This window comes from Helianthus annuus, chromosome 16 (assembly GCF_002127325.2).
Source record: "Helianthus annuus cultivar XRQ/B chromosome 16, HanXRQr2.0-SUNRISE, whole genome shotgun sequence".
Taxonomy (NCBI): Eukaryota; Viridiplantae; Streptophyta; class Magnoliopsida; order Asterales; family Asteraceae; genus Helianthus; species Helianthus annuus.
Genome location: NC_035448.2, coordinates 44,994,006 through 45,010,459, shown reverse-complemented (window position 1 = coordinate 45,010,459; position 16,454 = coordinate 44,994,006). Strand labels below are relative to the sequence as shown.

Sequence of the window (16,454 nt, the reverse complement as noted above, 5' to 3'; positions counted from 1 at the left end):
CCATTTACCTCACAAACAATAGAAAAAAAATTAGAAAAAATAAAATAAATCTATTTTTATGACGTTGGATTGAATATTTTAACAGATAGCTTATCAAGTTATATATTTTTGGCCTATTGACAAATTACTTGGATCTTTGGTACAAGATTTATATTAGATATTTAGTTCTTGGATCTTTGGTACAAGATTTATATTAGATATTTAGTTTTAAATTTCAAAAATAATATAAAAATTATATCATAAAAAACGTTAAAGCATCGAGATCTTAAACATGAAGGTTAACTTGTTTCCATAATTAACAAGTTGCATTATTATAATCTATCTTAGACTCCACTGCAATAGAAATTTCCCTCTACTTTGCTTGAAGAATTACTTACCAATATGCAATCTTAATGTATATATGTTTATCTTAATGTTTATCTTGAAACATGTAATTCATCAGCAATTTATAAGATTGTTAATACTTGAATATGTAACCTTATAACATAGAGATAAACTGGGATGTTTAGAATGGTCATAACTCATAATGTTGTTTTCTCTTTTTTGCTGTGGTCTGTAATCTATATTAGCTCATTGGGGTATGTATTTTAACTCATTGGGGTCTGTAGTTTGCTGCTAGTTTTACATATACATTTATTTTATAGGAATAATAATGTAAAATAAAGAGTGAGTCACATGGGTATTGGCGAGAATTAAGTTTGCAAGCCAATTCCAGGTAAGCAAGCATTTGACTTGAATATCACCACTACCCACGTCCAACCTGCAGCCAATAAATCTCCCTCCACATTCTTGTTCAATTCATAGTAACTTCATCCATCCTCATGGACAACTACTCCTATGCCGACTCCGGTGACTCCTCACCACACTCGCGTACTGATGCAGACTTTGACAATGTCTGCAAGGTCAAGTTTATGTGCAGTTATGGAGGTAAAATCAAGCCTAGGCCTCATGATAACCAGCTCTCCTATGTCGGTGGAGAGACTAAGATCCTAGCCGTTCATCGTTCTGTCACTTTCGCTACTCTCATTGCCAAGTTAAAGGCCTTATGCCACACCGACGTCTCTTTCAAGTACCAGCTGCCGGGTGAAGATCTTGACGCCTTGATTTCCGTCACCAACGATGATGATCTGGCACACATGATGCACGAGCATGATCGCTTGCCTTCTCCGGCTAAGTTGAGGCTCTTTCTCTTGCCTGCTAACGGTCAAAGCCCAGCGTTAACTCCGGTCAATAGTTTTGGTTCCACTACTATGGATGCCTTGAATTCTGGCCATCTTCAGTCCAAGGAACTGATGTTGGGTTTGGAAAAAGAAATGGTTCAGATCCCGGAACAGGAGCCAGATGCTGCGGCGGTTATCGATGATCGAATTCAGAAACATATCCACGACCTACAGAAACTTGGAATTGCAGAACCACCTCTATACAGGAAACCAAGTAATGAGAATCTCACTGCTTATGTCCCAAAAGAGACAGCTCCTCAAATTTCACCGGATCAACATCAACAACCCGTTTACATGTTTCAGGCTCCGCCTGCCAGTGTGTATCACACCCCCAATGCCAATGGATACTACTACCAAAGGATGCCGGTTCCAGACCAACCACTTTACAATGTTATACCACAACCACAACCACAGACCACAGTGCCAGACCAACCACTTTACAACGTTATACCACAACCACAGACCATAGCGCCACCACAGCAACAGTTTGTAGCACAGACATATACAGAAGTGGTGACGGATTCAGCGTATGGTCAGGTGGCGGGTGCCGGAAGGCAGATTTACTACACCACCCAGGCCCATGCTCCGGTTGTAGCAGTAGCACAGCCATTGCAACAGCCATATCAAGCAATGGCTGTCACATTGAATCCAGAAACAGGTGCTAAAGAATTCATCTGAGGCATGTCTTAATTATGTATTAGATTCTCTCCATAGCATTGCATTGCATCTTGTGTTTAAGTGACAGACTTGTTTTTTACTTCCAAATAAACCTAGAGCAAATATGTTTGATGTCATGATCTGGATTTAATTACTAAATCAAATTCAAAACGTTTTGTTCTAGTGTAAATTACAAGCCTACATAAATTAACAACAATCACTACATATAGATATAATCCAAGATCAAAGGAGAAGCTTTTGAATTACAATTAAAGCCGAAGGTAGCCGCCTCCTCTTTCTCCACCTCCAATGGTTCTTTTGAGGAAGGATTTCCTGTTGATAGACCAGTTTCTTTTTAAAGCTCTTTGTTTTCTCCAACCGTTTATTCGGCCATACAAAAACGGAAACAAGAAGCATAAAAGCACAAGAATCAATGTCCCAACACAAACCAACATCACGTTTCTAAAACCATTTTTCAGCTTCGGGTCTCTTTGTTGTGTCCAAGGGACGCCTCCCACATTCATCCCAAACACTGTCATGTCATTTAAACACTTTCAGTAACTTTCAGTTGATCATAAAGATTAAATAACTTTTATGGACTTACATCCTGTGATGATGGATAGAGGAAGGAATATGATGGAGAGGAAAGACAGGCAGTATAGTTTTCTGTTGATTTGTTCAGCCTGCCAGCTGTCAAGACCCGCTTGGACGGCTGTCACACGATTGCTTATGAATCCAACATTCTCCTTTAGTCTTCTGAGTCGACCAATCAACTCTTCAAGTGAATTGATGTCTTCATTTCCAAACCAATCTTTTACAGAACACTTTTCTTTCACCCTCGGGAACACTTGTTCCCCGTGTGCAATCACCTACAAACGCCCACCTTTTTTTCACTATATTGTGTTATTTTTCCATGCTTAAAAGGTGTCGGAAACTACCTGCAGAAGGCGTTGCAATTCTAGATGCATTTTTGGAAATCTTCTGTTGTCCAACAGTTGTCTCTTTAAAGAAAAGCCACCTAAAATTTGTAAACATATATTAAAACTACCAAAACTTTGATCTCAAGATTCGAGTTTTAGAATTACCTTTATCCAAATCAACTTCTACAGAATCAAGCTCAATCTCAAGTTTAGTAACAACATCCTCAAGATGATCCACATGTGTGTCAATAATATGAACAACAAGATTGGAGACAGATTTAGGAACAGGATTGTCAGCCTCTTCAGAATGATTCATTGTCAACAAGAAATCAAGAACATGTTCTTTGATGACTATGCCGCCCCTATCCATGCCAAATTTAGGACTCTCGACACTTGGAATCTCAGAGAGAAGAGATTGACCGACAGGGGAGAAGCCCAATCTGGGCACTCGGCCTAACGACACAGTAATAACTGAATTTTGAGTAACTCTAGCAGCTAATCTGAACGTAAAGTTGCTAGAGGGTGGAGCAGGGGAGTTGACCCTGAACACAAGTGCCCCATCAACATGAGCACAATAGGGTCCATTGCTAACTAAAGAAAGAATGTCCTGCAGCTTCAATGGCGGACAAAGAACATCAATTAAGTATTGTGCTGATTGAGAAAGCTTTTGGTTCCCTTTAGGAAGTTCAACATGATACCAACAGAACTTTTTCCCATCTCCCTCCATTAGATCCCATTCTTTATCACAATAATCCCCAAGTCCATCAAATTCGTAGGCTTTGCGTCTAACCAGACCAGAATAACGAGCTCGAGAGGACCGAATCTCAGGATCGTCATCTACCCCTTCCCTGCCCATATCTGTAAAACAAATATCTTGCATCAAACCCCTAAAGGAATCATTCAACTTACACCTCTAGTTTTTTAATTCTAAGGGCTTAAGCTTACAGTTATTAATAATAGTTCTGATGATGTTACTGTGAAAATTCAACACGTTGAATTGTTTTAGCAGCATTGACTGGATATGTAGTGAACCATGCATTCAGATCACTCATTCTACAAATAGAACTCGAAAAACGAAATACTTGAAATAAACCACGTACCTCAATGAAGCCGACGACTTTTTTTCAATGTTCTAAACCAAGACAGCCATTTTAAATAAACCAGAACCTCTTGGGAAAAAGGTTTATAAATTAGGATTATAGCAAGCATTTCAAATATAAAAACAGTTTAATCTGAAGATAAAAAATTAAAAATGGGATGGGCGGAGGAAACAAGAATGATAAAGATGCGATCCAAGCCATTTGGGGCATCAACTGCTTTCACACAATATGGATGGGCAGTTTCCCGGAAACCTCAACAGCCAAGATTTGGTTTTATTTTAAAAAACTTAGATTCCTCTGGATATATTCTTTTTCAACTCGTGTGTATAAACGTTGGATTTATGAAAATTGGGTTTTTTTTTTTTTTGATAAAAAAAATTATGTGGAATTTTATAGTTAGTTTCGAGAATGATTAGATATAAACTATAAAACTGCCAAGGCTTGTGTATACGTTGACATTGTTATTGAAGTTGACTAACATTCCTCGTCTTACTTATATGTTAAAAGATTCTCCAGCTTCGTTATATAGATTTATCGGGGTTCTTCTAGTAAAAACTGTTAAAATCTGTGGACTTATTTTGTATTGAATTTATTGTTTAGCTAATTTAGCTAGTTACCTTAAACAATTTCTCTATTTATAGTCTTATTTATTCTTTATTTTATATATTAACTTTTCATAATAATAAAACCCTAATCGATTTATCAGTTATCATCGTAAGCTCTATTCTATCCATGTTTATTGATCTACTTGTGGAAGAGTTTGATCTGCACCAAGTCTTGTTGTGGGGAAGAAAAACTAGCGGCACAACATTAAATTGTATTTGGTTTTAATTTTGATTTTGATTTTGGTATTTAGTAGAATTGGTTTTTCTATTCAAAAGGGGGTGGCGGCGCAACTTGTTGCACGACTACCTGCCATTGCTTTGTAATTGCCCTTTTTCGTGTGGAATGAACAATTGAGATTATCATAAAAAAAAAAGTTTTGATTTTGATTTTGATTTTGGTTTTGGTTTTGGTGCAACATTACTCTGTTCCTGAGTCTCATTTAACAGGGGGATGGGAGGGAAAAGAGATGAAAATATGAAAAACCATGGTCCCGAGTTTCATTTAATGGGGGGGGGGGGGAAGGGAAGAAGATATGACCAAATATATATATTCATCCTCCCAAATTGGAGAGATTAGGAGAGAAAATTTTCCTTCCCCAAAGAGATGAAAATATGAAAAACCATGGTCCCGAGTTTCATTTAATGGGGGGGGGGGGGAAGGGAAGAAGATATGACCAAATATATATATTCATCCTCCCAAATTGGAGAGATTAGGAGAGAAAATTTTCCTTCCCCTCCCCTTGTTAAATGAGACTCGGGAACATAGTGTAAGAGTTTGCCTTAAGCATTATCCTTGTGTGTCACACTCCGATATTTCCACGTATTACCGGTGAGCCCGGTGGGGAGTATCGTGACGTAGTTGATATCATCACAGTCAAATAATCACAGTTCAATGCATAGCGGAAGTCTAAAGTAAATATATTACAAACCGATTCAAAAGTAACATCAAATATTACAAACGGATTGTAAGATGGATCCACAGGCGGTTCTTACAATCCGTTTGTAATATTTGATGTTACTTTTGAATCGGTTTGTAATATATTTACTTTAGACTTCCGCTGTGCATTGAAGTGTAATTATTTGACTATGATGATATCAACTACGTCACGATACTCCCCCACCGGTAATACGTGGAAATATCGGGGTGTAACAGGTTGGTATCAGAGCCAACATTGAGTGAATTAAACACTAGCCTTTTGTGTTTAATCTCAATGACACAGTAGCACATTCCTTGACTTCCGAGTCTAGACATGAACTAGGAATGATTTCATCCATGTTATATGTATATATTGTTTTCGATATTTATGCATCTCAGGATCGTGTCGCCGAGCAAAGATGCCATTGGTGGAGGCTCTCCAAATCCGAAGTTTAAAAATGTAAAGCTTCGTACTACAGCTCGAATTAGCATACGATCAGTATGGAGAAAGGACCTTTTGAACCCATTAATCATATTTCAAATTCTATACCCAAGACTTTTGAAACTTCAAATGAGAAGCGAACATCGGAGGAGTTCATAACAGATGTCCCTGAAGCTCCCGCTCCAAAGATAATACCTATAGACCCAAAGGACTCATATTTCTTACCTCCAAGTCTTGGAATCCCAAACTTGGATTATACCTGTCCTGACTTTATTCATGATTCGTATTATTCATTAACCATAAAATCCTTGGATTCCACTATTGCAAGGATTCCTAATATAGAAGATTTGGTCTACCCACAAAAAACCTTCAGTATTCGTACCGCACATAGAGAACCAAGGAGAAAATTTCCAAAAATAAAGTGAAGAAGAAACTCTTTTGTTGCACTTCATTTCTTTATTAGTCCTTATAAGGACATGTTTATCTTTTAGTTCCTATGTGGACAAATTTCTTGTTTAAAAATCCCGTTTAGGGCATCTATGTACTTTTTCCATTTAATGGAATGTTATAATTTAAAATTTTCATTTATCCTTATATGTATGAATATAACATATAAAATAAATCAAAATATCATTCCTTTTGTAATTAATCTGCCTTTGAATATTGAAAGAAAATCTTGAAGGTATAACCTAGCCTATATGTCATTTAGACATGGCCTAGACGGTAAAACCTTTATAAGATTTAAACCCTTGTTAACATCTGAAAACATGTTAGCACTCCTGGCAAATGTGAAATCGCACAAGTCATTCTTATATTGGATTCTTCCAATTTCTTATCTAGCCTAGTGATTTAGAAATCATGGCTTAAATCATCAGATAAGATGATCATATCATAAACATCCCTTAGTGATGAACTGCCTACGGGCTATATCTATTGTCCTAAAAGACAAAAGACAGTTGTAGTCTTTGACTCTCTATCAAGAGAGGTAATACACTGTGTTCAAACCTTAATGCCTCGATCCCATTAGGTCATGGCTTATAAATTCAAAACTGTCCTCGTGACAAGGCCTTTTGTGCCATTTCAATATCCTTAATAGTTTATAACTGGGATAAAATATAATTTAAATAAATTAAATTAACCAATATGGTTTAAAATTTCCATGGTTAATGAATTGCCATAAGTGACAATTCCATAATAGACTTCTGAATAAATAATATTTATGTAGCAATCAAGCTACATAGCTGGATCAGATGAGGTTAACAGCCAACTGAGGGAGAATAATGATACTACCAGAGTTAATATAGCTGGTGCAGAACTGCAGGCATTAATAGATAATGCCGTTACTCGAGCTCTTGACAGACAGTATAATGAATCAAGTGGTACATGCACCAAGACCCAGTCTGTACCTCATGCAAAACAACCTTCCCAAACGCATGTATCTCATAAGGACAATTCTCATCACTCATCGAATCAGAGGAGTGTTCCGTCTAGACAGGTGGTGCTTAATCAAGAGCCACGTGTTAAAACCTGTTCATATAAATATTTTGTCTCCTGCAAGCCTAGAGACTTCACAGGAGAAAAAGGAGCCATCGATTGCATGACATGGCTCGATGAGATGGACACCGTTGTTGATATTAGTGGATGTGCAGAGCAAGTCATTGTGAAGTTTGTTTCACAATCTTTTAAAGGAGAAGCTCTAGCTTGGTGGAGGTCACTAATCCAGGCTACAGGGAAGATCCCGTTGTACAACTTGACTTGGGATCAGTTTGTTGCTCTTATCAAAGAAAATTTTTGTCCTCAACATGAAGTTGGAAAAATCGAGACTGAATTCTTGACATTGGTCATGAAGAATTTAGATTGTCAAGCATATCTTACAAGTTTCAATACCATGTCTCGATTGGTTCCTTACTTGATCACACCGGAACCGAAGCGTATAGCTCGTTTTATTGGGGGTCTAGCCCCAGAAATCAAGGCAAGTGTGAAAGCATCGAGACCTACTACGTTCAGGTCAGCGACAGATCTGTCATTATCTCTCACACTTGATGTGGTCAGAAACAAGGCTGCTAAAGCTTCTGATGATGGAAAGCGTAAAAGGGACGATGAGAATCCTCATCGCTCCGATAAGAAGAAAAAGGGGAACTCTGATCATAAGAAGAATTCCGGAATTAAGAAGGACAACCAGCAGTCGGGTGAAAAGACCAGGTGCAAAACCTGTAGGAAATACCACCTTGGGAAATGTAGATTTGAATCTCAGACTCTACCTTGTGGGATCTGCAAGTCTAAGGAACATAGAACCTTGGATTGCAAGAAGTTGAAAGATGCAACCTATTATGGTTGCAACGAGAAGGGATATATCAAGACTAACTGCCCTAGGAATCAGAAGAAGCCTGAAGAGGCCAAGAAAACAAACGCGTGAGTCTTCCAGATGAACACCCAGGAGGCAGTGCAGAAAGATAACATCATAACACGTACCTTTCCATATCAATGATGCTATGCAGGAATTTGTTTGATTCTGGCACAGATAAGTCTATTATGGACAATAAATGTTGTAAACTATGGTATCCGCCTGTTAGGACTCTAGACATATGACGCGAGGTAGAATTGGCCATTGATACTTTAGAGACTGCTTCAACAATTTTAGATGGATGCTTTATATCCATTAGGAATCACTCTTTTCCAATATCCTTATGGCAAGCTTCCAAGCTATCCAAAATCATCCATATGATCAAGACAGATGTGACATTTTGATCCTCTGTCAAAAAGGTAATGGACTAGGTCCAAACCTTAAATGCCATTGATGGTCTTTTTATGGCCTAGGCTAAATATAATTGATATATATATTTAATAACATTCATTAGGAATGTTCGTACTATATTAGCCTGTATGGTTTAATGATACCATGGTCAGTATATGTAGGGTCATCAGGATGATGAATAGCGGTTGTTGGATTGGAACTAAGTAATTGTTTCATTTGGTGTTAGGAACCAAGTCTAGAGTATGACAAATCAGATAAGACAACCGTCAATCGCGCCATTGATGATGCGACACATGCTAATGAAGCTACAATTGTGAACCTCAAAATTGACAAAGATGTTCTCCAAGCTATGATTGACGCAGCTGCTGGAAAACCTGTGAGAAAGGTCATGAAAAAGTTCAAAGAGCCCAATGCTACTTGCTCCAAATCCCATTTAAGATTACACTCCCTTACTCACGAGAAGGATCTTGTTCATGCCTCGAATGCAAAGGATGAACTAAAAAGGAAAAGGAAGGAAGATAACTCCCAGATTTCTAAGAAAAAGGGTAAGCAAGAGTCTAATAAGAAACCTGTATGCAAGACCTTCAAAAAGCGCCATCTAGGAAGGTGCAGGTTCGAATCAAAATCCCAATCGCAGCCTAGGGCTTGTGGGATCTGCAAATGAAATGAGCATAAAACGTAGGATTGCAAGGACATGAAGGATGCATTCTGCTTCGGTTGTAACGAGAAAGGCCACACCAAGACTATGTGCCCTAAATATGTCAAGAGAGGTGTGGCTAAGGATAGAAAGCCTACGAATGAAAGCATTTAAACTATCCTGATGGATGCCAGAGGTAGTTCATATCAATAATGTCATCAGGTACATTCCTTATCATTTATCAGTAATATAAATGCTAAGAGTTCTGTTTTGATTCGGGTACCAATAAATCCTTCATAAATGGTAAGTATAGCAAACCTTTAAAACCTTCCATAAGAACCCCAGAGATTAAGTGTAAGTAAAACTTACAGACGAAAATCATAGGAATCATTTCTTTTATTCCTGTCTGAAATCTTCAGTCATAAAATCCTAGAATACCCTCTCTCCAGATGGAGTACGTCAGTATATGTTAGTTGATATCTCTTTGATTTCTATCAATTGCAAATACCAGACTGTATGATGAAAGTGTCATATAAGGATTGGTGTATCTTAATATGTTCCATAGATTGCTTCCATGCCTGATCAGTATCGAGGTTTAATGCATGGAACCACTGAGATATCCCAATGGTCATATTGTACTAAAGTTAGCTAATGGTATTCAAAGAAGATATCCAGAAGGGAAATGTCCAAATAAGTGTCACTGAATAATGTATCCATGGATTTGTAAAGCAAATGTGTCACTTATCTGACACAGGCATTGATAAATGAACCGGAGCCTGAGATTTGAAAAATCTATGTAATCTCCTCATGTCTTGACTATCTTCTCCAAAGACTACCTTGTTTACCTCCTGAGACAAGTAGAGTTAAGATATACATCCCACATAGGGCTGCATTATTGTGAAATCTCCATGACGATTAGTACCATCATTATTGGAAGAATAGAAACCCCGATTAAGTGAGTTTTAAGATAAAGGTTCATAAAGCCTAATTCAATATTCGGATAATTCGGTATTGTTAATTAAGAAAGACGGTTCATTTTGCTTATGCATTGATTACTGCAACCCTATTTAGGCAACAATTAAGGATCGCCATCAGCTGCCCAGAATCGTCGATTTGTTCGACTAACTATAAGGATTAGCTATTCCTTAAGATTGGTTTTAAGCAGTAGTTGGAATAACCATCTCACCTTAAATAAGCTCTCCTATAACTAATAGTTAGTATGTAAGCATCAAGGCTGCTCCCTTGGAGACCTCGTTTAGATGAGATGTCAAACATCTGTTGTTAGAAAAAAGTTTGGTAAGTCCAATTATCAGGATCTGAAAGTTGCCTTGGAAACAACGAATAAGATCATACTAATTCATAATCACCTGAAAGTTGTTAGTAATCGGCGGAAAATCAAGGATTGATGAAAGTCGCAACCCTCTTAAGTCCTTAATAAGGAATAAGGTTCAATTGAAGGTATCGCCCTAAGAAGGGTGTGCTGAAATTTTAATACAGTGGGCTAGTTAAGCCCTGGATATATAGAATCATTCGAGGAAATCGAATATATCAAGATTGGTAAACTATAAGCTAAAACTTACCTGGGGAGCTTGATGGAAATCAATGTGTCCCACACTAGTGATTTAAGGATATGTTTCGCCGATAAGACAAGAAGCATTATCACATAATGATATGCAGACTAATGAAAATTTATGGGTTGATGAGAAACCTGTATAGATTAAGGATCGACAGGTTAAGAAGCTCCGAAAGAGAGTATGTACCTATTGTATTGGTCAACTAAGATGCCCTTAGAGGCCCAAATATACTATGAAGGTTAAGTCCATGATACGTCAGAAAGTACTTCCATTATTTCAGCAAATCTCAAGGTCGAGATTTCTTTTAAGGGGGTGAGAATGTAACACCTCGTAAAATCACGTCCAATGATGTATTGACACGTGTAGATAACCTTAATGAAGTCAAACGTTGAAATTAAGGGATTAATTTTTTGAAAAATTGAAAACTTTGAATGCGAAAGGACTAAAAGTGTCAACATGCTTAGTATAAGTCTCTGAATAACCTTTTACGGTATTTATATTCACAAATGAGCCACTTATTGATCGAGTATAGTTGTTTGCGTAATTAATTGAAAGTTTGCGCGATGAAGGGCTAAAAGCGTCAACATGTTAATTCTTACCTCTGAGTGACCTTTTAACAAACCGGGAGCTTCATGATATTTGATTATACTCTCGGGAATGCCAATTGTTGGCCGTCTAAGGCTTTTATGCCTTTAAATGACGTTACGCGCAACTTTGCAAGTTTAAGGGGTTAAAAGCGTCAATATGTTTAATTATACCTCTGAATGACCTTTCTACGAACCCAAAGAATCGTGATGTTTAATAATACTCCCAAGAATGCCTAATATGGATTAGATAAGGCTTCGATGCTATTAAACGATGATATACTCAAGTTTGCGCATTAGGGGGACTAATTGCGTCAAACTGCAAAAGTATACCAATTCATATGACACCAAACCTTCCGGAATATGATCATAAGTTAAACATGCCCTAAATATCCTTTACATAGCTTAGATATAGGCTTAGTGGTGTTTGGTGCGTAAAAATAAACTTTTAAGTCAAGTAGGGACTAAAAGCGTCAAAAAGTGCACAAGTTTGTATTTTCGCGCATATCTTACGTTCTGAATATATCCGGACATCCAAACATTTATGTAATCACTAAAATATTTTATTTTAGTTATTGGCATGATAAAATTCCATTCGTCGCATATTTTGGATCATTTTTCGCGTCCGTTCGTGTTTCGTCGTAATTAGCCGAACAACGCAACCGTACGACCAAACAAACCGACATCCGGCATACTTTCGAGCATGTTTCATGTTCCCTATACTTTAACTTCATTTTAGGGCCTTCATTTGGGGTTAACGGGCCTTGAAGGTGTCATAATGGCAATTACATGAAGACCGAGACCATTTCGGCATTTCTGCCAGAGTTTTGGTTGGGCTGGACTTCTAGGCGGGCCGCGTAGCCTGATGGGCCGGCTTACGCGGGATGCGACCCATCAGCAGTTGCAGCCAGGTTGTTTTTGTTGCTGGTTTTCGTTGAAATTGGTTTCCCATACTCACATATTCGATTCTAGGGGCTTGCTACCTGATTTATGAAACCATTTTACACTTGTTATAATCTTGATAACCCTTCTGACACTTGGCACTCATCCGTAGCTTCCCGAAAACTATAAATAGATGGTGGGTTTCATTTGTTCAAGCACACCATCTTTCCAAATCAGCTTGCTCTCTGATTCTAAGAGGATCTTGAACTTTTTGAGAACCTCCTTCAGTCCATTGGACCCTTCGTAAGTGTCCTTTCGTGACTAGTTAATATTATTTGGCTTAAAAAGCCGAAACGTCAAGCGTTTATGATAAACGCTTTGACTTTTAAACGATAAAACCATTGTTCGCAACGAACATGGCTACGTGATCGTAATTAGGTAGGCATTAAACCCTCAAAAGGGCACCTCCTAATTACCATGTTTGCTTAGTTAATTGTCGGGTCAAAGTAATTAAAATAAAAGTCAAACGAGTCGGGTTTTAAACAAAATCCATAACTAATAATGTAAAGGAAATAAAATCAGTTTTGTCACTTTAATAACTTGGTAAATATTAATTGAACATGTCTAGGCACGTTCAACCCAACAATTCTGATTTTAGGATCGGTTCGGAACCGAAAGTCGCAAAAGTAGACTTTTTCTTTGACTTTCAGTTCTGACCTGATTTAGCTTAGTTTAAATATGCCTTAGGATTCCTTTAGGACCGTATTATATGTTAGTATAACCCTCCAAGGTTATACAACTTGGTTCGTTAGAAATCCTAGTTCATTGCATGTTTCCGTTAATTTGCTTAAAAGTTGACCATTATGCCCTTTTGATTAAAAAACGAGATTTTTGAAAATGTGAGAGGACAAAAACCTTTATTACTTATTTATAAACATGTCCTAAAAAATTGACATTAGTTTGAGATCTAAATTAGGAGTTATGCTCAATATCGTAAATTAAAGCCTTATTATCAATTAAACGGCATTTTTGGCATAAAACCTATTTTAAACCAAATTATGACACCAAACCTTTTGCCCACTGATGTAATATAATATTTAGGGATTTTTGAAGGTTTTTGTTGAATTTTAAACTGATCATAAATTAGGAGTTATGCATTGACTCGGTAATTTACGGTTATGGCCTTTTTGCTAATAAAATGAGTTTTACACATCCTTTACATATCAAACCTTTTCTATTGATTTTATATATTAAATAAATTCTTTTAAACAGTCAAGGCTGTTCAAAATCTCAGATTTACTTATTTAACCCGAATACCGTCAAATACCGACTTTTATGCGACTTAGGCACATAGTATGGTTTAAAAACCATATTTGGCACCTAAAGCTTGTTACCTACTAATGTTATGAATAAAATTTTATACTTTAACAGTAAGTAAAAGTTTTGAACTCAGATTTCCAAATTTGACCTTTAAGGCTTATGTGAAATGACCAAAATGCCCCTATGGTGCATAGTTTAGCCATAAATGATAAGTTTCACACATATATGATATCTTACTGATATAACCTACTAAAATAAATATTTTTGCTAATCATTTTAGACGAGAACCTAAGATTGTCATTTAACCTCTTTTATAACCTTTAAAATGGCCAAATACCCCTACGGGGCTTAAATTGATTTTAAATCCGTTTTGGGCATAATGGAAGGTATCCTACTGATATCACAACATATTTAAGGCATATCAACTTGTGAAACATGTTCATGACTCTTTTGGTTACATGTTATGCATTTTTCGCATTCGGTACGGTTTATGTAACTAGTTTGCATAAATTAACCGAAACGGATCAAACCTTATCATTTTTACTTCAAAATCCAGATTGTGTTTAGTTTACCCATATTATACAAGTCTTCATACTTGTCAGGTCTAAATCACATTCTAATCCGGTCTTCGCTAAATCTTGTGTTTCGATCCGTAAACCTTTCCTTAAAACTAACCGGTCTAAGTTACAACTTAAATAAGACCCGTTAGGAATCTAATAGGTTAATAAAACCTAAACCTTCGTTCCAGATTGAGAGCCCCAGTAGAGGTACTTGTGCTTGCTGATTTGAATATACGGCTGAGAATAAAATTTCATTTTAAGCTCAGGTAAATACTTTTAACTTATTTTCCATTATACGGGCTTGGGATACTGTATTATAATAATACCGCTTGGTCGGGTATCGAATGTTTAATCGATTAGTGGTTAAATTATTGAGGTAACCCGTTTTAATCTGTCTTGTTTGAAATAAAGCCTTTGGGGGTTAATGACCATATCCCGGATATCCTTGGCATCATTATTATAAAATGGCCACTTCTTAAGCACGGGGTGTAGGCAAACACCTGACAGTTGCGTAGGAAAAACGGTATCTCACTATCTTGTAGGCCTATCCTTGTGGTGTGTCTGTTAATCTTGACTCAGTTTCTATATCGGGCCCTGAATGTAGAACGAACATGTAAATCTGTATACAAGATTATTTTTATACAATTGTCCCAAGTTATAAAAGGATATTTGTGCCTTGTGCATTTAAATCAATTTTCATAAATGTTTTCAAAAGAGTCAGTTAATTGTATTTACCAGTGTAAACTGACGTATTTTCCAAAAAGATTAAGTGACAGGTACTGTACGTAATTGGCTGGGAGCTCAGGGCGGTAATAAGGAATCTTGCAAGTTCTAAACGTCTAAAGTCTGTAGAACAGTGTTTATATTTCTGTTTTTAAGATCCGCATGTGGATCCATCTTACAATCCGTTTGTAAAATTTGATGTTACTTTTGAATCGGTTTGTAATATATTTACTTTAGACTTCCGCTGTGCATTGAACTGTGATTATTTGACTATGATGATATCAACTACGTCACGATACTCCCCACCGGGCCCACCGGTAATACGTGGAAATATCGGGGTGTGACATTGTGGATCGACTCCACGGGTTTTGGCGGCCTACAAGTAGGGTTCACTTCACATCCTTCCCTTTGATGGTTGTTTATTTTTAAGGACATTTACATATTTCCCCTTGCTAAGATCATTTATTGCATGTTTACCCAACCCTTAAAATCGATTACATATTTATCCTTCCTAATATATACTAGTAGTTTACCCGTCCGTGGTCCGGGTATATATGATTAACACCATCCAAACGCACTGCATATTTTAATATCACAATGACTTCTTATCCAACTATTAAGAACATCAATAACTGTGTCTATATTTAAGATAATGATGACTTTTTATTCGATTGCGATTAGTAACTACAGCTGTTCTTGTATTCTCATACATCGAATTGTCATGCATACTAACTTAAAATCTTACATCTAATTCGCACAATTTAAAATATTTAAGTAATTATTTGTAAATTGATTAATGTAGCAATTGCTAACACCATTAAATGAAGGTAGATGAGATCTATCAAAGTTAGATGTTTATGGTATAGATAGTGTTTTTTTTTCATGTTTGCAACTCTATATGCAGACACAATTTAACATCAACATAAACTAAATCAAATTTAGACACAATTTAACATCAACATCAATATCGATCTGCAATCCTCAGATTCTATATCTATACTATATAGTAATACTTATGCTTGCTAAAATAAGTAAAAGTAAAATGCGACAACAAAGATTAATACGATTAAAATTTATGACATTAAAAGAGTGACAACTACATCGAGTACTGAACTAAGAAACTTTCAAATCTAACAATAACAGTCAGAAATTTAAAAATCTAACAGTAAGAATTAAGAAATTTTAGCTTCAACTCCATCGAGTGTTAAACCTCTCGATGTATATCCTTGAGCATCGCCATGAACTCCACGTCTCTATCATCGCACTCTATATTACTGACAATACAAAGGTCACGAATGGAAGTCGAAGGCATCGCCATCAGGTTTCTGGAAACCTGGTCTCTTGTGAACAGACCAAGGTGCAGTCCATCAAAACACCTCTTTAGCTCTTGAAGAGTAGCCCTATCCACATATACTTGCTCCTCAACTTGCTTGATAAATCGCTGCTTTAAATCATCAGACTCTGCATAAGTGTATGGCGCCATTTTATGTTATATATTACTCAACTGATGTGAAAGAAAGGTATCTTGGTAGTAAAACGTGATGAAAAACAGATGAATT

The 16,454-nt window shown here is 36.8% G+C and overlaps 2 protein-coding genes across 3 annotated transcripts; one reads left to right on the top strand and one right to left on the bottom strand.

Moving 5' to 3' along the window:
- Positions 1–567: 567 nt before the first annotated feature.
- Positions 568–2,014, top strand: LOC110867828. The gene has a single exon (XM_022116846.2). It carries the CDS (start codon positions 822–824, stop codon positions 1,896–1,898), a length of 1,077 nt encoding a protein of 358 aa, XP_021972538.1. The 5' UTR covers positions 568–821; the 3' UTR covers positions 1,899–2,014.
- LOC110867820 (zinc transport protein ZntB) lies at positions 2,005–4,136 on the bottom strand. Of its 2 annotated transcripts, XM_035985264.1 has the most exons (6): positions 3,898–4,136; positions 3,743–3,812; positions 2,963–3,655; positions 2,816–2,895; positions 2,482–2,746; positions 2,005–2,409 (listed from the first exon to the last, which is right to left on the bottom strand). In XM_035985264.1, the coding sequence occupies exons 2-6, from the start codon at positions 3,807–3,809 to the stop codon at positions 2,147–2,149; spliced, it is 1,368 nt and encodes a 455-aa protein (XP_035841157.1). In that variant the 5' UTR covers positions 3,810–3,812; positions 3,898–4,136; the 3' UTR covers positions 2,005–2,146. The 2 variants fall into 2 exon arrangements, with proteins under 2 accessions (XP_035841157.1, XP_021972532.1); XM_022116840.2 differs by lacking the exon at positions 3,743–3,812 and having other exon boundaries at positions 3,898–4,135.
- Positions 4,137–16,454: the final 12,318 nt, after the last annotated feature.

Bases quoted from the DNA above. Each gene is read 5' to 3' on its own strand.
- LOC110867828 (XM_022116846.2), top strand. From the start codon at position 822: ATGGACAACTACTCCTATGCCGACTCCGGTGACTCCTCACCACACTCG.
- LOC110867820 (XM_035985264.1), bottom strand. From the start codon at position 3,809: ATGCTGCTAAAACAATTCAACGTGTTGAATTTTCACAGTAACATCATC. The intron at 3,656-3,742 runs GTAAGCTTAAGC...TTTGTTTTACAG, and splicing joins CAGAACTATTATTAATAACT to ATATGGGCAGGGAAGGGGTA. The intron at 2,747-2,815 runs GTAGTTTCCGAC...GGGCGTTTGTAG, and splicing joins AATTGCAACGCCTTCTGCAG to GTGATTGCACACGGGGAACA.